Source organism: Oryx dammah, unplaced genomic scaffold (assembly GCF_014754425.2).
Source record: "Oryx dammah isolate SB20612 unplaced genomic scaffold, SCBI_Odam_1.1 HiC_scaffold_2, whole genome shotgun sequence".
Taxonomy (NCBI): domain Eukaryota; kingdom Metazoa; phylum Chordata; class Mammalia; order Artiodactyla; family Bovidae; genus Oryx; species Oryx dammah.
Window position 1 is genome coordinate 3,825,728 of NW_024070186.1, and position 21,587 is coordinate 3,847,314.

Below are 21,587 nucleotides of genomic sequence, written 5' to 3' on the forward strand. Positions count from 1 at the left end.
GGCGGGGGGCCGGCGGGCCGGGGCGGGGCCGGGGGCCGCGGCGGGGGTGTGCGGGCGGAGGGTGCGGGCGCCGGGGAGACCTCGTGCTCGTGCGGCGGCCGCCGCCGCGGCGGCCTCGGGCGGGGACGCCATCATGTCCTCACGAGGTCGGCGCCGCCCTCGCCTGGGAGCGGCCGCGCACTGCGGAGCTCGAGGAACTTTTAGCTTGGGAAATACGTTTCCCTTAAAGAAACCAGAAACCCTCCAACAGAGCGTCCCTCGAGTATTAACGCGGTCTGTTGGGTGACATTTATGAGCGTTTTGTCAAATGCATGAGAGCTGATGCCCCCCCGAGGGGCATCTCTTGAGAACAGTTTTGACCAACCATCAAGCCTCCGCTGATGTATGTAGCATTAAATACTGCAGGGTAGTGTCGCCTGTGGTGTAATAACTAGTATACACTGTTTTTAGAAGTAAAGGGAGAAAATTTATATACAATTTATTAGGGCACACACAGTTTAAAGTAAAAGTTTACAAGTGTATGCAACTGCTGTTTGTAATAATTGTGTCTTGTACTTATCCACATCAGTAATTACTTAATAAGCTGAGTTACTGTGAATGTTCACAGTTTTGTCCTCTTTTTTTAAGAAGGCGAGGGGAGAAATGCATACGTATATTGATTTTTTTCTTGTATAAAACTAGCATATTAACTCATTAGAAAGTAATCAATGTAATGAAGCAGAGGTCCATCTTAAACTGGGTATGTATGTAACCAGTCTGAAGTTTTGATGTATGTCCTTCCAGATTGCTTTCATGTATGTATTGCAAATAGGTGTATTTTATAAAAATTGTACCATACCATGTAATACTATATTACAACCTGTATCCTTCACTTAATATAGTGGGCCTTATTCCAAAGAGAAATTTAAAATAATTTTGAATACATAATTTCTTACTTTACCGAAAATTGTATACTTATGTATTACCATCACTTATTTTACCAAATTCTCTTATAATGAGTAATTTGTGTGCATTAAAACAATACAGTAATGGGTATCTTTGTGAAAATGTTTTGGCCTGTTTATTAATAGCTTGAAATAAATTGCCAGGAGTAGAATCACTGGTTAAAAGGGTTATGCCCATATTATAACAATTTTGAACTGTGACAATTTTTTCCTAGTAACTCTTGGTAAAGGATATACTAGTATATATTCCCACTGGTGGTGTGTAATATGACCCCCTTTCCACGCACTTCCCAGTGAAAGGTAGTATATGTTTTAAAGTTGCCAGTCTAATTGGAAAATATTCCACTTGTGTTGATGTATTTTTTTTTATCATTAGTGAAGTTAAGGTTTGTCATTAACGTTTTCCATTTCTCTTTTTTCCATTCTTGATCCACCTTTCTATTTGTATTTGTCTTTTCATGGTGATTTATAAGAACTCTATTAATATTTAACATTTATCATATATAATGGAAAAAATTTATAGTGGTGATAAGGAGAGACCTTTATTTCTAGTTTTAGCATAAATTACTGTCATGTTTTACTTTGAACTTAATGATAATCTAGAATTAGATTGATAGAAAATAAAGTTCTTTCATTTTACTTGAGTATTTTTTAAATTAAGAAATACTATATTTTATCAATTGATTTTTCTGTGGTGAATTACAGTAACAGATTTCCTAATAACCATACTTGAATTTACAATAAACTGTTCTTAACTGTATATTTTTTGTATGCTGCTGGACTTTACCATCTCTGTGTTGGGTGCAGGAGTGGACCATCTTAACCAGGTTTTGGGATAGTAGTCATATCCCATTTTTTTCAAGACTAATGTGTATTTTTTTATTCTTGCCTTTTTCTTGCTTAGCTTTCCCAGGATTGTATGTTTATTGTTTGGATTCCACCCCCCTTCCCTGAGAGTCTACTCTTGGATTTATATAAAAGGCTTTATTCTGATTTTCATGTACAGTTTCCATAACAGAATTTCCTTTTCTCTTTAATAACTACTTCCTTCTCTGGATATAACACTGATGACTGCAAATTATAGACTTTTAGTCTGACCTAGTCAGTATACATAGATTTCAGTTTGCTTGCATGTAGATGTTAATAGTTGAATGAAATGTTGTCAAAGAGCTGACATCCCAGATGCTTTAGTGATGATAAGTTTTATTCCCAGTTTTTAGTTATCTTTGTCACTTGGTCATTCAAATATAAAAGGGAATTGTTACTGAAAATAGTAGTGATGAGAATTGTGTATATTATGGCCTCTAAGTTCACTCTTACTTAATATTCCAGAATTACTCATTTTAGAACCCATCAACTCACTTGAAGGTGTAATTAAGAAAAATAATTACTTCGTCATCTAATTTACATGTAATTTATTTTCTGCATGCTATTGATTAGTTATGATTAATTTTTTAACACCAAACTTTTAGCTTTAACCTAAAATAGCATCACTGGCTCAGTGGACATGAGTCTGAGCCAAATTCAGGAGATAGTGAAAGACACAGAAGCCTGGTGTGCTGTAGTCCATGGAGTAGCAAAGAATCAGACACAACTTAGCAGCTGAACAACAACAACAATTCATTTGTAGAGTATTTTTGGCAATAGTTTAAAAGTACCTAAAGATTGTCTATTGGTTGTGGATTTGTATGCATAAGTTCAGTTCAGTTCAGATTTTCCAGGCAAGAATACTGGAGTAGGTTGCCATGCCCTACTCCAGGGGATCTTCCCCACCCAGGAATCAAACCCACGTCTCCTGCAGGCAGATTCTTTACCCACTGAGCCACCTAGGAAGCTCATATATAAGTTAATAATTGTATAGAAACACACACACAGGCAGTTTTAAAATCCCTGTTGTTTAGGCCTCTTAAAAGGTGTACGTTCCTTTGTTTAGCTTTGAGCGCCATCTGCTGGCTAAGAAATAGGATGGACAGAATGGTGCCTTCCTTAAGACCTGACCCTAGTGAAATGATTAGATGAATTTTGTACTTAATATCCCAATTTGTGCAACCCAAAGGAAACTGTCTATAGCATCTAATGGATTTTTCTTTTTCTCAGATTACTTTTTTGTTGTCTCAAATATCCATTTTACTTAAACAGAACATGAGATTTAGCACTTTACTCTTCAATTCTGGCAACAATATCACAGAGTTTTTCAGCTGACCCTATGCAGATTCGGGGCCAGATAATTCTTTGTTATGGGGGGCTGTTGTTTGCATTGTAGGATGCTTATTGTATCTCTGGCTTCTACCAACCAGATAACCAGGTTTGTCTGACTCTGAGATGCCATGGACTGCAGCTCACTGGGTTTCCCTGTCCTTCACCATTGCCCCAAGTTTGTTCAACTCATATCCATTGGGTCAAGGATGTGATTCAACCATCTCATACTCTGTCGCCCCCTTCTCCTGGAGCCTTCAATCTTTCTCACCATCAGGGTCTTTCTCAATGAGTTGGCTCTTCTCATTAGGTGGCCATAGTATTGGAGCTTCAGCATCAGTCCTTCCAATGAATATTCAGAACTGATTTCCTTTAGGAATGACTGGTTTGATCTCCTTGCTGTCCAAGGGACTCTCAAGAGTCTTCTCCAGCACCACAGTTCGAAAGCATGAATTCTTCTGCACTCAGCCTTCTTTATGGTCCAACTCTCATATCTGTACACGATTACTGGAAAAACCATAGCTTTCTCACTATACAGACCTTTGTTGGCAAAGTGATGTCTCTACTTTTTAATATATTGTCTAGGTTTGTCATGGGCTTCCCTGGTGGCTCAGAGGTTAAAGCGTCTGCCTGGAATGCTGGAGTCCCAGGTTCGATCCCTGGGTCGGGAAGATTCCCTGGAGAAGGAAATGGCAACCCACCCCAGTACTCTTGTCTGGAGAATCCCATGGAGGGAGGAGCCTGGTGGGCCACAGTCCATGGGGTCGCAAAGAGTCATAGCTTTTCTTTGAAGGAGCAAGCAACCTTTAACTTCATGGCTGCATTCACCGTCCACAGTGATTCTGGAGCCCAGGAAAATAAAGTCTGTCACTGTTTCCATTTTCCCTCATCTGTTTGCCATGAAGTGATGGGATCAGATGCCATGATCTTAATTTTTTGAATGTTTAGTTTTAAGGCAACTTTTCCACTCTCCCCTTTCACCTTCATCAAGAAGCTCTTTAGTGCCTCTTCATTTTCTGCCATTAGGGTGGTGTCATCTGCGTATCTGAGGGTGATATTTCTCCCAGTAGTCTTAATTGCAGTAGATGATTCATCCAGCCCGGGATTTGGGATGATGTACTCTGTGTAGAAGTTAAATAATTAGGGTTACAATATACAGCCTTGCCTACTCCTTTCCCAATTTTGAACCAGTCCATTGTTCCATGTCCAGTTCTAACTGTTGCATCTTGACCTGCATACAGGTTTCTCAGGAGGCAGGTAAGGTGGTCTGGTATTCCTGTCTTTTGAAGGATTTTCCAGTTTATTGTGATCCACATAGTCAAAGTCTTTAGCATAGTTTAATTAATGAATTAATTCATTAATGAAGCAGAAGTAGTTGTTTTTCTAGAATTCTCTTGCTTTCTCTGTGATCCAAAAGATGTTGGCAGTTTGATCTCTGGTTCCTCTGCCTTTTCTAAATCCAGCTTGAACATCTGGAAGTTCTTGATTCACGTTGTGTTGAAAGCTAGCTGAAGGATTTTTAGCATAATCTTCCTTATGTGAAATGAGCACACTTGTATGTTAGTTTGAACATTCTTTGGCATTGTTCATCTTTGGGATTGGAATGAAAACTGTCCTTTCCCAGTGCTGTGGCCACTTCTGAGTTTTCCAGATTTGCTGGCATACTGAGTGCAGCACTTTCACAGCATCATCTAGGATTTGCAGTAGCTCAGCTGGAGTTCCATCACCTCCACTAGCTTTGTTTGTAGTAATGCCTCCTAAAGCCCACTTGACTTTACACTCCAGGATGTCTGGCTCTAGGTTAGTGACCACACCATCATGGTTATCCAGGTCATTAAGACTTTTTTTTGTACAGTTCTGTGTATTCTTGCCACCTTTTCTGAATCACATCTGCTTCTGTTAGGTCCTTACTGTTTCTGCCCTTTATCGAGCCCATCTTTGCATGAAGTGTTCCTGTGGTGTTTCTGATTTTCTTGAGGAGAGCTCTGGTTTCTCCCTTTCTGTTATTTTCCTCTACCAGGTACACCCCCCAACTGAGAAAACCAAAAAGTGCTGGGCCACAAAATCTTCCCCAGGTTCAGAATCAATATATTATCATAACCCTTTTTACTCTGGCAGTTTTCTGCATGAATATTTATACCTCTCAACTGAAATACATCTATCCATTGTGGTTCACATACAGCTAATACTATAAGTAGTTTATCAAATAAAAAGGTATTAAAATTCATTCACAAATGAAGGGGAAATTGAAGAGAAAGTCTGTAAGAATTTCAGAACTGCCTTGGGTGTTTGTGAATTAATTGAAAGTGATAAATTTTCTATCTTGGAAAGAAATCTAGTCAAATTTCTCTATAGTTCAAGGTGTGTGACTTATGTAATACAGTCCCATTTAGGAAAAAAAGTTATAAAACATTTTAAAATGGAAAAGCTTTAAATTAGTTTTTATTCTCTCTGACTTCATTGTCATGAAATATCACTGTAACATAGTTAAAGGAAAGAGTTAGGAGATATTCAGATAGAAATACAAAGTATGTTAGAACATTAGTATGAGCATTAATTAATAGAGAAAAGCCCAAACACTCCAATTTGGAAACACAGCAATTTTTATTTCATCTGTATAGCAGTTTGTAGAAATCTTAAATTTATCATAATTTCTGGCATCTAACAAAATAGGAACTCTTTAATTTCCATGATTGTAACTAATTTCTATTAACATTCTGCTAATATTTTCAAAAATATTTATCAAGTTTCTTTTGTCCTTGCTGCTGTTTTCCTTCATAAGCTAAGGTATAATATCTTCATCTTTATCTTGCAGCCTTTTGTACTTAACTATTATTGTTATGGTTGTTCGGTCACTCAGTCCTGTCTGACTCTGTGACCACATGGACTGCAGCATGCCAGGCTTCCCTGTCCTTCACTGACTCCCTGAGTTTGCTCAAACTCATGTCCATTGAATTGGTGATGCCATGCAACTATCTCATCCTCTGCCACCTTCTTCTCCTTTTGCCTTCAGTCTTTCCCAGGGTCAGGGTCTTTTCCAGTGAGTTGGCTCTTCACATCAGGTGGCCAGAGGTTTGTAGCTTCAGCCTCAGTCTTGCCAATGAATATTCAGGGTTGGTTTCCTGCAAGATTTACTGGTTTAATCTCCTTGCAGTCCAAGGAACTCTCAAGAGTCTTCTCCAGCACCACCATTCAGAAGCATCAGTTCTTCAGCGCTCAGTGTTCTTTGTAGTCCAACTCTAACATCCATTCATGACGACTGGAAAAACCACAGCAGTGGACCCTTGTCGGCAAAGTGATGTCTCTGCTTTTTAATAGCTGTCTAGGTTTGTCATAGCTTTTCTTCCAAGGAGCGAGCATCTTTTAACTTCATGGCTGCAGTTAGTGTCCACAGTAATTTTGGAGCCTAAGAAAATAAAGTCTGTTGCTGTTTCCATTTTTCCCTGTTGGTTTGCCATTAAGTGATGGGACCAGATGCCAGGATCTTAGTTTTTTGAATGTTGAGTTTCAAGCTAGCTTTTTCACTCTCCTCTTTCACCTTCATCAAGAGGCTCTTTAGTTCCTCTTCACTTTCTTCCATTAGGGTGGTGTCATCTGCATATCTGAGGCTGGTGATATTTCTCCCAACAATCTTTGATTTCAGCTTGTGATTCATCCATCCCAGCATTTTGCATGATGTACTCTGCGTAGAAGTTAAATGGGCAGGGTGACAATATGCAGCCTTAAAAACAAATTATATTTCACAGCATCTATGATTTTAGCCTGCAAGTCCAGTGATGACATCTGCTTTCCAAATTACAGTCTGCAGCAAATCCTGAGACTCCTAACTCAGCCGTCTCCAGAGAGGCCAGCACCCAGCCTTCTTCAGCTGCCACCAGCCAAGGCTATGTTCTGCCAGAAGGCAAAATCATGCCGAACACTGTTTTCGTTGGTGGAATTGATGTTAGGGTAATGTATTCATGTTTTCATTTATTGAAAGTATTTTGTGACTAGTGGGATTTGGGTGCTGTTGTAAACAGAAGACTTTTTTTTTAAGGACTTCATGCAGGTTTGGAATTGTTTTTCTGTATAACTTTTAGGGGCTAAAAATATCTTTGATATAGATATGTAGTTTGGGGATGCTTGGAGGAGATATTTCCACATCACCAAATCTTCTTTATAGTATCACTGAAATTTTTGAATGTTGAATTTTTACTTTTAAAAATCAAATTCTTCTGCATAGATGGATGAAACAGAAATTAGAAGTTTCTTTGCTAGATATGGTTCAGTAAAAGAAGTGAAGATAATCACGGATCGAACTGGTGTGTCCAAAGGGTGAGTAAAACATATGTTGAATATAAATTATAATAAATATCTGAACTATACCATGTATAGAATTTCAGAAAAGAAAAATTGAAAACTGATATTCTAACATTTGTATAAGTGAAACTTGTTGCTTTGTAACTTCTTTCATGTAGAGGATAAGTTTTGCTGCCAGCTCTTTTATTTAATCATTTGCCTAGTGTTTGTATTTAAATATTTCTTGTCCTCATTTCACATAAGAAGATTAGTCAGTTTTATCAAAAATTTGTTTTCTTCATGCATTTCACAGTATCTTAAATTTTAATGATTTTGCCGTAGATAATAAGTTAAACTCAGATTCATAGGTATGAATTTTTTTTTGTTAATTAAGTTCCTACACTGCCTTAATCTTTGTGAATTCTGACACAAATCTGTAGATCAGGGTAGGAAAGTAAAACAGTAGTATTTATAGAGAATCTATCATGTACATCTTATAGTTATTTATCTCAGTATATTTTTCATCCTTTATCATTATTTAGTCAGTAATAGAACACTGGTTTTAAACCATGTACTGATATGGTGGTGATTTTATACTTCATCTGTCTGACTTTCTAGCTATGGATTTGTTTCATTTTATAATGACGTGGATGTGCAGAAGATAGTAGAAGTAAGTAATCTTTTGGAAAAAATCTATTATGTTATGGATGTGGTGTTTAGTATTATTTGCGTCCTGAATATATACTCATTCTTTTATAAGATATAGAAATAAATATACTTCCTGTTTGAAATTCAGGCTTGGAATAATTTACATAACTTATCAGAACCTCTGTATTTTTGATTGAGCATCCAGCTTCATGAACTAGAGACAGGAAAGATTCGAGACAGAGAGTAAAGTTTTTTTTTTTTTAATCAAATTCCATAACTTCTCAAAATTTTATTAGAATTAAGGTAAGTAAGGTGGTTTCATGCTGATAAGTTTTGATTTGGTATATTCTTACCACTGATCTTATCTGATAATAGTAATTTTAGAGAACGTGGGTATTTTATCAAAGTCTTGGAAAGACTTGGACATTAATTCTAGTTTTGATACTGTTTTATTTCAGTCACAGATAAATTTCCATGGTAAAAAGCTGAAACTGGGCCCTGCAATCAGGAAACAAAATTTGTGTGAGTAAAGAAAGGAATTGTTCTTGTTGACACACTTGTGGCTTCTCAGAGAACTGAAAATAGACTTTTTCTTTTTACTCTTTAAAAAGGTGCTTATCATGTGCAGCCACGTCCTTTGGTTTTTAATCCTCCTCCTCCACCACAATTTCAGAGTGTCTGGAGTAATCCAAACACTGAAACTTACATGCAGCCTCCAACCATGATGAACCCTATAACTCAGTATGTTCAGGTAAGAAGTACCTACGCTCCTTTTTTTTGGTGTGTGTATTATACTAGAGATCTTATTACTGATGCGAGCACCTTAAAAATGAAGCCAGTCTTAGTTCTTACCCTCTGTGGAATCATGTCGACAATTTCCGTAATAGGTGACAAACTAGTGCTGTTTGAATACTTTTGAATGATGGGACATTTTGTTAAAAATGTCATTCTTAGTATTGCTTGTTCTTGTTATTGTTCAGTTGCTAAGTCCTGTCCAACTCTTTGCAACGCCATGGACTGTAGGATGCCAGGCTTCCCTGTCCTTCATTATCTCCTGGAGTTTGCTCAAACGCACGTCCATTACTTCAGTGACACCAGGCAACCATTTCATTCTCTGTTGTCCCCTTCTCCTCCCACCCTCAATCTTTCCCAGCATCAGGGTCTTTTCCAGTGAGTTGGCTCTTTGTATCAGGTGGTCATATATTGGAGCTTCAGCTTCAATATCACTCCTTCAATGAATAATCAGGGTTGATTTCCTTTACGATTGACTGGTTTGATCTCCTTGCTGTCCAGAAGACTCTCAAGAGTCTTCTTCAGGACCACAGTTCAGAACCATCAGTTCTTAAGTGTTCACACTTTATGCTCCAACTCTCACATCCATATATGACTACTGGAAAAGCCATAGCTTTGATTATACAGACCTTTGTCAGCAAAGTGATATCTCTGCTTTTTAATATGCTGTCTAGGTTTGTCACAGATTTTTTTCCAAGGAGCAAGCGTCTTTTAATGTCATGGCTGCATTCACCGTTCACAGTGACTTTGGAGCCCAAGAAAATAAAGTCTACCACTGTTTCCATTTTCTCCCATCTGTTTGCCGTTAAGTGATGGGACCAGATGTCAGAATCTTAGTTTTTTGAATGTTGAGTTTTAAGCCAGCTTTTCCACTTGCCTTCATCAGGGAGCTCTTTAGTTCATCGCTTTCTGCCATTAAGATGGTGTCATCTCCATATCTGAGGTTGGTGATAATGCTTCTGGCAATCTTGATTCCAGCTTGTGATTCATCCAGCCCAGCGTTTAGGATGATGTACTCTGTGTAGAAGTTTATTTATCAGGGTTACCACATACAGCCTTGCAATATGCCTTTCTCAATTTTGAACTAGTCCATTGTTCTATGTCTGGTCCTAACTGTTGCTTCTTGACCTGCATACAGGCTTCTCAGGAGGCAGATAAGGTGGTCTAGTATTCCCATGTCTTGAATTTTCCTTATTTTGTGATCCACACTTTCAAAGGCTTTAGTATAGTCAATGAAGCAGAAGTAGTTGGTTTTCTGGAATTCTCTTGCTTTCTCTATGACCCAAAAGATGTTAGCAATTTGACCTCTGGTTCCTCTGCCTTTTCTAAATCCAGCTTGTACATCTGGAAGTTCTTGGTTCACATGCTGTTAAACCCTAACTTGAAGGCTTTTGAGCATTACCTTGCTAGCATGTGAAACAAGCTCAATTATACGGTAGTTCAAACATTATTTGGCATTGCCCTTCTTTGGGATTGAAATGGAAATTAACCATTTTCAGTCCTGTGGCCACTGCTGAGCTTTCCAAATTTTCTGGTATCCTGAGTGCAACACTTTAACAGCACCCTCTTTTAGGATTTGAAATAGCCCAGCTGGAAATCCATCACCTCCACTAGCTTTGTTTGTAGTGATGCTTCCTAAGGCCCACTTGACTTCACACTCCAGGATGTCTGGCTCTAGGTGAGTGAACACATCATTGTGGTTATCTGGTTCATTAAGACCTTTGTTGCACAGTTCTTCTGTGTATTCTTGCCACCTCTTCTGAATCTCTTCTACTTGGCGTTTCTGTCCTTTATTTTGCCCATCTTTGCATGACGTGTTCCCTTGGTGTTACGTTACTTCTTATACTAAACTTATATCTGCTTCTTTATAGTTTGTAAGTCTTTATCTGAGAACTGATCACTGTAGCCATATAGAATCTATCTCCTCTTTATTTTTTCCCCAAATAACTCCTAAAATGCTTGAAGACAGTTTTCTTCATGTGTTTACCTGGTTTATTCTTTCCTGGGGTCAACTAGTCTTTATTTGCAATGATTTCCAGGTGTCTCTTCATACAGATTGTTGATTTCTAGATGTATTGCGGTTCTAATGTGGATAAATTTCTGACTATTTAATTATATTTGTAAGTTCCTTGAGTTTCTGGCATATAATTTATCTTGTCTTGATTTCTTTAATATTCAAAGTGAAATTTGGAATACTTGTCTCCTATTGATAATAAATAACATTTATTTTCTTCCTACTTCAGTTTACCTTCTTCAGTTCAAAAGACATTTTATTCTTAGGAAAAGAAATAAAATAATAGTGAAAAGGCTCTGCAATGTCTCTCATTTGTTTGCATTTTTCATCTACCTGAAGTATAGAATATATCTTTTCTTACATTAAAAAAAAAAAAAAAACAGCTACAAGAAAAGCCCTGCTTGTTCATAAAATTTACCATGAGGTATTATTACCTATTCTGGTATATTTTTGTATGCTACTACCTAGATGTTTTCAGTCAGTAAATATTTATTGAAATATATAATACATTATACTATCTCTTTTCCAGTTTGGGGTTGTATATTGCCCTTAACTTTTAGAAGTAAAACACAGAAAGAGCCAAAATGTCTGGGGAGTATTCTATGTTACCCCAAAATACTGTCAAAGGAATACAAAACTGCCTGCAAATATCTTTACCAAAAAATAGCACACATGTATTAATTTAATGCTAACATGGAAATCTATTCTGATAGGGCTTCATCGTGACTAAGAAAAACTGGGTGGGAATAAATATACAAAAAAGATAAACTTGGGCTTGCCAAATCAGTCACTTCTTTATTTATCTCTTCCTTCTCCCTGCCCAAAAGGCTAACATTTGACAGAGAATACTTATTTCTTCATGAAAGCACTCACTCAAGATAGAATTTTGTATTGGATATAAAAAAATGAAGATTTCCTTATTTTCATGTTTTTATTGCATTGGGAATGATACTCCTTTCTGATTTTTAAAAATGTACGTTGTTCATTCATTCTTTCTGTAAACTTTGTTTTCAGGCTTATCCTCCTTATCCAAGTTCACCAGTTCAGGTTATCACTGGATATCAGCTGCCTGTTTATAATTATCAGGTAATTTAATAGGGAAATTTAATAGGGATTAAAATTACTTTGGACTATTATTTAGGCCTTTATATAAATTTCCCTAATAGTTTGTTATTTAAAGTAGTTGAGTGTGCCTAAAATTTAAGAAAAAACAGAATTAGTCTAGAATTAGGGCTTCTCTATTATTTAGAATAAGAGAATAATATTTGGACAGAAATAAGCTTGGCAAGCTTTCTCTTGTACTACAAGTTTCGGTGTCCTCTTCTATATTTCAACATGGAGTCTTCATCTTTGCTGTCTAATAGCTAAAACATACAGGCTGAATCTTATGAGTCTTTATAGAGGCATAGGTTGAGATAAAATGATTACTCAGTTCTTAGAGCATATGAATTGCAATTATGTTTGATAATGTTTATCTTAGCTGAACTACTAGAATTTCTGTCCATAGATAGGACCATGTCTGTGACACTGACTATGGTAATAAATTCAAAGAGCTACTGTCTCTTGAGTTTTCTTGAAAAGCAACTCCAGAAAATTGAGAAAAAGATGGAGTTAATATATGAAAGTTACAATAAAATCATACATATCATAAAGTACTTTTCTCTTCCATTTTCTTTTGTTATAACAAGCTCAAGGAAACCAGCACCAGTACCTCAACATTGTCTATTTCAGATCCTTGTGACAGTGTAAAGCAATATTTAAGTTAGCATGTAAGCATTCTTTTCTTTTTTTCTTTTCTTTTTTTAAGATGCCACCGCAGTGGCCTGCTGGGGAACAAAGGAGTTATGTTATTCCTCCGGTAAGGTGAAGTAGCCAAGCATGTACTTCCTGTTCTGTATTTTAAAAGTATTTTACTGTTACGTATTTCTTGACCCTTGCCATATTAAGTATGCCTGGAAATATTTTAAATGCCCTTTTACTTTATGTGTTACATTTCTTTGCAACTCAAGTGTGTGTGTGTATATATATATATACACACACACACACATACACACTCTCCCATGGGAGAAACTGTGCTTTTTGTTTCTCAGATTATTTTGTCTGTATTTAAGTAATGGCCGCCCTGCATACGCCGGTGCTCAGAATATGTAACCAAGAAAGATAGTACTAATACCTGTGCTATTTCTAGCTCCAAGGATTTATAATTAATATTGAATCTGCCTCGAGTTTTCTAGCCAAAAAAAAAATCTGTTGAGAGAAGCAAAAATGTTTTGCTCTCAACACTGTTATATAACAAAATGAATAAAACAAAAGAGGAAGCTACCTCTAAAATATCTGAGCCTTTGTTACCTTCTTTTATCAGGATTGGATATTTGAAGGACATAATTATAAGCAGAAATTCTCAGGCACTGGGAAATTCCCTTCCCATACTATATGTTGAAGTTTCTTACAGAAATTCTCCTTTTAATTCTGATTATGTTAACATTTCAAAATATAAGATTCCCATATTGCATTTCAACTATTTAGTTTAAAATAGTTTCTGAAATAATGTAATTGAACTTCAGAACAATATACATTTAAACTTTCAGTATGAGCTCACTATTTTGAAGAATATCTAATGTACATCTCTTTAATTACACTTTTATCCTTTTAAATGTAGGCTTATACAACCATTAACTACCACTGTAATGAAGTTGATACAGGAGCTGAAGTTTTGCCCAGTGAATGCTCAGTTCATGAAGCTACTCCATCCTCTGGAAATGGCCCACAAAAGGCAAATATCGAATTTTGTTCATTAATGTTTATATTTCTATATGTGCTTTTTCAAGTTTTAATAATGGCTGTTTGAGAAACATATCTTTGCTCAAATTTAAATAGATATAAAGAGCTTGAGTTACTGACTAAAAGCTTCACAATTTACGTGAAAGTTAGTGAAACTCTAGGAACCCACAAACCAGTGACTGATTCAGTTGTCCTTCCCTTTCTTCCATTTTCATTGGGTTTTTTTGGTTGGTTTGGCTTCCCTGGTGGCTCAGAGGTTAAAGCGTCGGCCTCAAATGCGGGAGACCCGGGTTCGATCCCTGGGTCGGGAAGATCCCCTGGAGAAGGAAATGGTAACCCACTCCAGTATTCTTGCCTGGAGAATCCCATGGACGGAGAAGCCTGGTAGGCTACAGTCCACAGGGTCGCAAGAGTCAGACACGACTGAGCAACTACACCTACCTACCTGCCTACCTTAATAAATATTAACATGGTTTGACAGAGTCCAGTGGGTAGTTTTCCTCAAGAATCCTGCTCTTCAAAAGAGGGATCAGTATGGCTTCTGTCTGCCTGTCTCGCACCAGGTTAGACCTTTGCTTAGCTGGACCACATTGTGCAGTTGTTCACGGCATTCTCACCACAGCATCGCATCTGGTGGCAGTCCTCGAGAGTGCTGGGCTCACTAGTAATGGAAATACTTAAATAGAGGGATTTCTCTTTATCATTTTAGAGCAAATCCCTGTAATAATCACTCATTTTTGAATTATTTGTTTTTTGAATGGGTGAGGATGTGAAAAGTAATTGATCTGACTGGAATATGCGTAACACTGAACAATTCCCGTAACAGTAAACAATTCCCATTGGAGTATGTGTACTTCCTTCATGTATTTCTCAGTGGAAAAAATTTTAAATTACTGAACTTTGCAGTGAAAATGGAGAAGGCAATGGCAGCCCACTCCAGTATTCTTGCCTGGACAATCCCAGGGACGGGGGAGCCTGGTGGGCTGCCGTCCATGGGGTCGCACAGAGTCAGACACGACTGAAGCGACTTAGCAGTAGCAGCAGCAGTGAAAATAATCCCAGATTTGTTATACAATTTAAAATTTGAAAAAAAAAAAAAAAAACACCAAAATAACTTAGAGTTATATGATCAGAGTTTAACCTGAATAAATATTTCTTGAAATGTTGAGGGCTCACTATTTTCAGTCTTAGCAGGAAAAATTAAAGAGACTTAAAAACAGCTATCTGAAGGCTTGACTAATTGAGCTTTCTAAACCAGTACTCTAAGTTTCTGAAACAATTCTTAAATTTGGTATAAAAGTTACATACTATGTGACATGGTAAAAATGAAAAAATTGCATGAGAATTCTTTAGAAATAAGTGTATGTATTTATTAAGCTTTTTCAAAAAGCTTGTTACCAATGAATAAAAGAATGAATAGTCTTTACTGAAAACTTCTGTGTTTCAGAAATCTGTGGACAGAAGCATACAGACGGTGGTATCTTGTCTATTTAATCCAGAGAATAGACTGAGAAACTCCGTTGTCACTCAAGACGACTACTTCAAGGTATGAAAATAATAATACATAGGATAAAAAGAACACTCGTCACCCATAAAGCATCTTTTTTTTTCCCTGTGGTATATGTATTGAGCTTACATAGACCATATAATTGAACTCTTAGCTTTTCACTGTAGCCTGAGAGTGTTAAGTAGCGGTGTATCTGCTTAAATCTTGGTATAGTGTAGGTTACCCATAGGGAAGAAATCTTTAGCAGGAGCGTATGATTTAGGGACTAAACAGCAACAATAATACTGTAATTCAAAGGGTTCTTGAAAGTTGACCAAATAGGAAAAGAAAATTTTAGATACTGGAAACAAAACTTAGAGTACCTGGATGTTGGACTAAGGAGAAGAAGGAATTGGATACTCAGATGAGGCACTTGAACCTTTTGTGGAAGATGTAAGTGAAGTAGTAAAAAGAGCTGAGTAGAAAGAAGATTCAGAGTTGGGAAAGTGGAGAAGAATGTGGGTGTTAGAATTTAAGAAAGTGTCTATAGTTTCTGATCCTAGTGCTATTACCTTGGACAAATCACTTAAATCTTACTAAGGCTCTAGTTTTTACAAGTCTGAAATGAGTCTCTAAGATCCCTTTAGTTCTCAGCCTCTGAATATGGAAAGGAACTTGTCGCTTCACCAAAGGAAGAATAATGTGCTTAGTAAAGGGAAGTTTTTTGTTGTATTTTTACAGCAGGCTTATTGAGATAGAATTTTCATACCCTGCAGTTCACCCATTTAAAGTGTGCAATTTAATACTTTATGGAATATGCACAGAGCTGTACAGTCATAACTACAATAAATTTTAAGAGTATTTTGATCACCTCCAAAATAACGCTCCCTACCCATTAGTCACTCTCTATTCTCCCCAGCTCAGCCTTCAGTTCAGTTCAGTCACTCAGTCGTGTCCGACTCTTTGTGACCCCATGAACTGCAGCATGCCAGGCCTCCCTGTCCATCACCAACTCCCGGAATTCACTCAGACTCACGTCCATTGAGTCTGCGATGCCATCCAGCCATCTCATCCTCTGTTGTCCCCTTCTCCTCCTGCCCCCAATCCCTCCCTCTTTAAGAATTTGCCTGTTGTGAGTGTTTCATGTCAATAGAATAATACATGTTACCTTTTCTGACTTACTTCCACCAACTGAAATGTTTTTGAGGCCCATCAATGTTACAGCATGTATTAGTGCTTCATTTTCTTTTTATTTATGGATCTACCAGTTTGTGGTTTATCAGTTCATCACTTGATAGACATTTGGGTTTTTTTCCACTTTGAGGCCCTGATGAGTAATGGTATGAACATTTGTGTACTAATTTTTGTGTGGACATAGGTTTTTATTTCTCTTGGGTATATACCTAAGAATGAAATTGCTGAGTCAAATAGTAACTATGTTTAACTTTCCAAGGAGCTGCCAGAATTTTTCCAAAATGCCCCATTTTACATTAAAAGGGAAATTTTAAACCATTTCTTTGTATCTTAAAACAGGGAAAGGTGAATAGCTTTTTTCCATCAATGAATGGAAATAGGGTAAAACTTAAAACGTTTTTAGAAGAAGTACTTAGGGCTTCATTTGATACAAAAGACTAGAGCTGTAGAAGAATTAAGTTCTTAGCCATCTTCTCAATAGGGAGTAGACTTAGTCATTTAAAGTTGACTTTTGTTCTCTTGTTTTTCATTGTACACAGATAGTAAATTTAAAAGGAAAGAATTGGGGGCTGTGTGACAGCTTACTTTGCCCAAGGTTCTGAAGGTTAAACAGGCAGTGCTAACGGATTTGTTCGTAAAGCAGAACCTCTTTAACCAGCCAGTCTTTAAACTTGACTTTTACCTGGTATTAAGCAAAAGTGCGGAGAAGGAAATGGCACCCCACTCCAGTACTCTTGCCTGGAAAATCCCATGGATGGAGGAGCCTGGCCGGCTGCAGTCCACAGGGTCGCTAAGAGTCAGACACAACTGAGCGACTTCACTTTCACTTTTTACTTTCATGCATTGGAGAAAGAAATGGCAGCCCACTCCAGTGTTCTTGCCTGGAGAATCCCAGGGACGGGGGAGCCTGGTGGGCTGCCGTCTATGGGGTCGCGCAGAGTCAGACACGACTGAAGCGACTTGGCAGCAGCAGCAGCAGCAAGCAAAAGTCTACCTTTGAAGTTTCCAACGTTTTCTGCTGCTCTGAGCAAAGAGTTAGAAGTTGTCTAGCATCTAGGCCTATTTATTTTGATTAGCTGAATGTTACTGTTGTTGTTTTAATTGAATTTAAATGTACTAAGGCAGGATATGGAGAAGGAAATGCTACCACTCCAGTTACCCTTGCCTGGCAAATCCAGTGGACAGAGGAGCCAGGTGGGCTGCAGTCCATGCCGTCGCAAAGAGTCTGACACGACTGAGCACTTACACAGCACAGGGTGTCCCCTCTTTCCACGATGAAATCCACGCTTAATGCGGCTCCTTCATAGTCTTTCATACCATCTGATTTTTTAAAATACTGGAGTTTGTGACCACTTTTATGGACTTTAACCTAAATAGGTTATTACCCTATTAACACGTTACATAATTTCCAGAAGCTACCCTTTATATGATAGCGGAATTTAATTCCTAGGAAAATGACACAATTAAGCTAAAAGTATAGAGAAGAAAATACTTTTATTATGTTATTACTGGTTCTCAAACTTCCCTGGTGGTTCACACAGTAAAGCGCCTGCCTACAATGTGGGAGACCCAGGTTCAATCCTTGGGTGGGGAAGATCTCCTGGAGAAGGGAATGGATTTAGAGATACCAAGGGAAAATTTCACGCAAAGATGGGCTTGATAGAGGACAGAAATGGTATGGACCTAACAGAAGCAGAAGATATTAAGAAGAGGTGGCAAGAATACACAGAAGAACTGTACAAAAAAGAGCTTCACGACCAAGATAATCACGATGGTGTGATCACTCACCTAGAGCCAGACATCCTGGAATGTGAAGTCAAGTGGGCCTTAGAAAGCATCACTACAAACAAAGCTAGTGGAGGTGATGGAATTCCAGTTGAGCTATTTCAAATCCTGGAAGATGATGCTGTGAAAGTGCTGCACTCAGTATGTCAGCAAATTTGGAAAACTCGGCAGTGGCCACAGGACTGGAAAAGGTCAGTTTTCATTCCAATCCCAAAGAAAGGCAATGCCAAAGAATGCTCAAACTACCACACAGTTGTACTCATCTCACACGCTAGTAAAGTAATACTTAAAACTCTCCAAGCCAGGCTTCAGCAGTACGTGAACCGTGAACTTCCTGATGTTCAAGCTGGTTTTAGAAAAGGCAGAGGAACCAGAGATCAAATTGCCAACATCCACTGGATCATGGAAAAAGCAAGAGAGTTCCAGAAAAACATCTATTTCTGCTTTATCAACTATGCCAAAACCTTTGCCTGTGTGGGTCACAGTAAACTGTAAAAAAATTCTGAAAGAGATGGGAACACCAGACCACCTGACCTGCCTCTGGAGAAACCTATATGCAGGTCAGGAAGTAACAATTAGAACTGGACATGGAACAACAGACTGGTTCCAAATAGGAAAAGGAGTACGTCAAGGCTGTATATTGTCACCCTGCTTATTTAACTTACATGCAGAGTACATTATAAGAAACGCTGGGCTGGAAGAAGCACAAGCTGGAATCAAGGTTGCCGGGAGAAATATCAATAACCTCAGATATGCAGATGACACCACCCTTATGGCAGAAAGTTAAGAGGAACTAAAAAGCCTCTTGATGAAAGTGAAAGAGAGTGAAAAAGTTGGCTTAAAGCTTAACATTCAGAAAACAAAGATCATGGCATCTGGTCCCATGACTTCAGGGAAATAGATGGGGAAACAGTGGAAACAGTGTCAGACTTTATTTTGGGGGGGCTGTAAAATCACTGCAGATGGTGATTGCAGCCATGAAATTAAAAGACATCTACTCCTTGGAAGAAAAGTTATGACCAACCTAGAAAGCATATTCAAAAGCAGAGGCATTACTTTGCCAACAAAAGTCCGTGTAGTCAAGGCTATGGTTTTTCCTGTGGTCATGTATGGATGTGACAGTTGGACTGTGAAAAAAGCTGAGTGCCAAAGAATTGATGCTTTTGAACTGTGGTGTTGGAGAAGACTCTTGAGAGTCCCTTGGAGAGCAAGGAGATCCAACCAGTCCATTCTAAAGGAGATCAGTCCTGGGTATTCATTGGAGGGAATGATGCTGAAGCTGAAACTCCAGTACTTTGGCCACCTCATGTGAAGAGTTGACTCATTGGAAAAGACTCTGATGCTGGGAGGGATCAGGAGCAAGAGGAGAAGGGGATGACAGAGGATGAGATGGCTGGATGGCATCACTGACTCAATTGACATGGGTTTGGGTGAACTCCGGGAGTTGGTGATGGACAGGGAGGCCTGGTGTGCTGCAGTTCATGGGGTGGCAAAGAGTTGGAGACGACTGAGCGACGTAACTGAAACTGAACTGAACTGGTTCTCAGCTCCGTCCCTCTTTGTAAGGCCTCATTTCTTCTATCTGCACATCTGCTGGCAACAAAGTGAAAGGAAATTTTTGCATATACTTTAATTTTTCTATTCATTTCCTTAAAAATTACATATCTTCATTATAGCTTAAGGATATGCCTTTAAAGATGCCAAAACTTGTATCTTTTAACCTAAAAGCATAGATTGAAATGGAGTACTGTTCTCAAGCCATCATAAAGCCATGATTTCTGTTAGATATATTTTAGTATAAATAAGACTTTTAAAAATTTCATGTTTTTCACCAGCTGTCTTTGGGACATCAGTGCAGAATCATGAATTAATAAGAATCTACATATTAGAAAACTGTAGATTTCTGAGTCACCGAGATTTGTTTTTTAACTGAATTGTTGAATAAAACTAATTGTTGGTATATTTGTTATCCGAAAGTTCAAGAATGCTTTCACAAAAGGATCACTTTTCTCTCATTATTTATAGTTTTAAATCTAAAAAAAAAATGCTTTCTTTTAAGTAATTTTCAAGTCTCTTAGGTCATAATGGTAATAGGAATTTTCAATGAAATTAAAATGGACCATTTCTGTCTTTTCTAGGATAAAAGAGTTCATCACTTTAGAAGAAGTCGGGCGGTGCTTAAGTCTGTTTGATCCTCTCTGCTAACTTTCTAGTCTCATAGGAAGTCACAGGTGTTAAATAGTAAGAGACTGAAAGTTTTCCACTATTATAGAAATTTAATTCTGAATTTTGATAAATCACACTCAGACTTTCTATATAAGTTATATTAGATTGCTTAGTTTTATTTTACATTGAAACTTTCATTAGACATTTACTTAGAAACTGGTTCTGTGTTGAATATATAGTTAAAAGTAAAAAAATAATTGAGACTGAAAAGAATAACTTTTAAGATATATCTGTAAGGATTTTTACTTGACATTTTAAGAGTTTAAAAACAAATGTTGATTTTTTGGAAAAAAAAAATTGTTTTAGAAAACCTATTTTGAAAGGTCAGAATTTTGATAGTTTAAATACAAGCACTTCACTTCTCCAACAAGTACCTATGAACAGTACAATATCTGCAATATTGCGCTTTTATGATTTGTCTAGAAATTTACCACAAAAGCAGAGTTTTTAAAACTGCATTTTTAATCAGTGAAACTCAATATATAGTTAGCTTTATTGAAGTTTTCCTTATCTAAACCCAGTAAAACAGATTCTAAACAAACAGTCCAATCAGTGGGTCTTACGTTTATTACTTCAAAATAGTTTATCTTTTATCTAGAATCCACACATAGAGATATCCGATTGGGATGGTAATTAGGATAACTAAAATTCTGGGTCAAAATTTTTTAGAAGAATCTAAAACAAATTAACTTTTCTAGGTACATAAACTTCTTAGTTGAGTTACCATTCTCCTTTTTTCTTTTACTTTTTTTTTCCCTTGAAATGCTAAACTCAATGGCTGTATTTTAAATTGTGCAAAATATTGGTATTAAAGAAGGCTGAAACTTTTTGTCACTTAAAAGTTAATCAGAGTATCTGAAAGGAATTGTTTTTATAAGAAACATTAAAATATTAGTTATTTGTTAAAGAACAGATAGATTTTTACTTTTATTTTTTTAGCCTGTTATCTTTCTTTTTTTTTTTTTAAGTAAAATATGTCCAGGAGACTCAGAGTAGTTTTGATGTTTCTAAACCACAAAAGTTGTTTTAGTAATAAGCATATCCCCAAAATACACTTGAGTTAGTTAACAATCCATTTTTAGATTAGGTGGCTCCTCCTTAGACATTGTAAATCGTGACAAGCAACTAGAGATCCAGAGCCCCTTTGCTATACCCACAGTCTTGCTTTTCCAGTCTCCACCGTTCTTGCAGGAGGTTTGCTCCTGGAACAGCGATGTAAAGGAAAGAAGTAGTAGTATAAGCA

At 37.4% G+C, this 21,587-nt stretch overlaps 1 protein-coding gene and 1 non-coding gene across 2 annotated transcripts in view; both read left to right on the top strand.

Moving 5' to 3' along the window:
• DAZL (deleted in azoospermia like) overlaps window positions 1-20,310 on the top strand; it is a 36,047-nt gene extending 15,737 nt beyond the window's left edge. The window contains exons 3-12 of the mRNA XM_040235488.1: window positions 6,942-7,088; window positions 7,363-7,454; window positions 8,037-8,088; window positions 8,525-8,588; window positions 8,678-8,817; window positions 11,887-11,958; window positions 12,680-12,730; window positions 13,532-13,645; window positions 15,101-15,199; window positions 20,257-20,310. Of these exons, the coding sequence (XP_040091422.1) occupies window positions 6,942-7,088; window positions 7,363-7,454; window positions 8,037-8,088; window positions 8,525-8,588; window positions 8,678-8,817; window positions 11,887-11,958; window positions 12,680-12,730; window positions 13,532-13,645; window positions 15,101-15,199; window positions 20,257-20,310 (885 nt within the window). The remainder of the gene's footprint in view (window positions 1-6,941; window positions 7,089-7,362; window positions 7,455-8,036; window positions 8,089-8,524; window positions 8,589-8,677; window positions 8,818-11,886; window positions 11,959-12,679; window positions 12,731-13,531; window positions 13,646-15,100; window positions 15,200-20,256) is intronic.
• TRNAS-GGA lies at window positions 3,740-3,811 on the top strand. Its single transcript has one exon. It is a non-coding gene; the product is annotated as a tRNA-Ser (tRNA).
• Window positions 20,311-21,587: the final 1,277 nt, after the last annotated feature.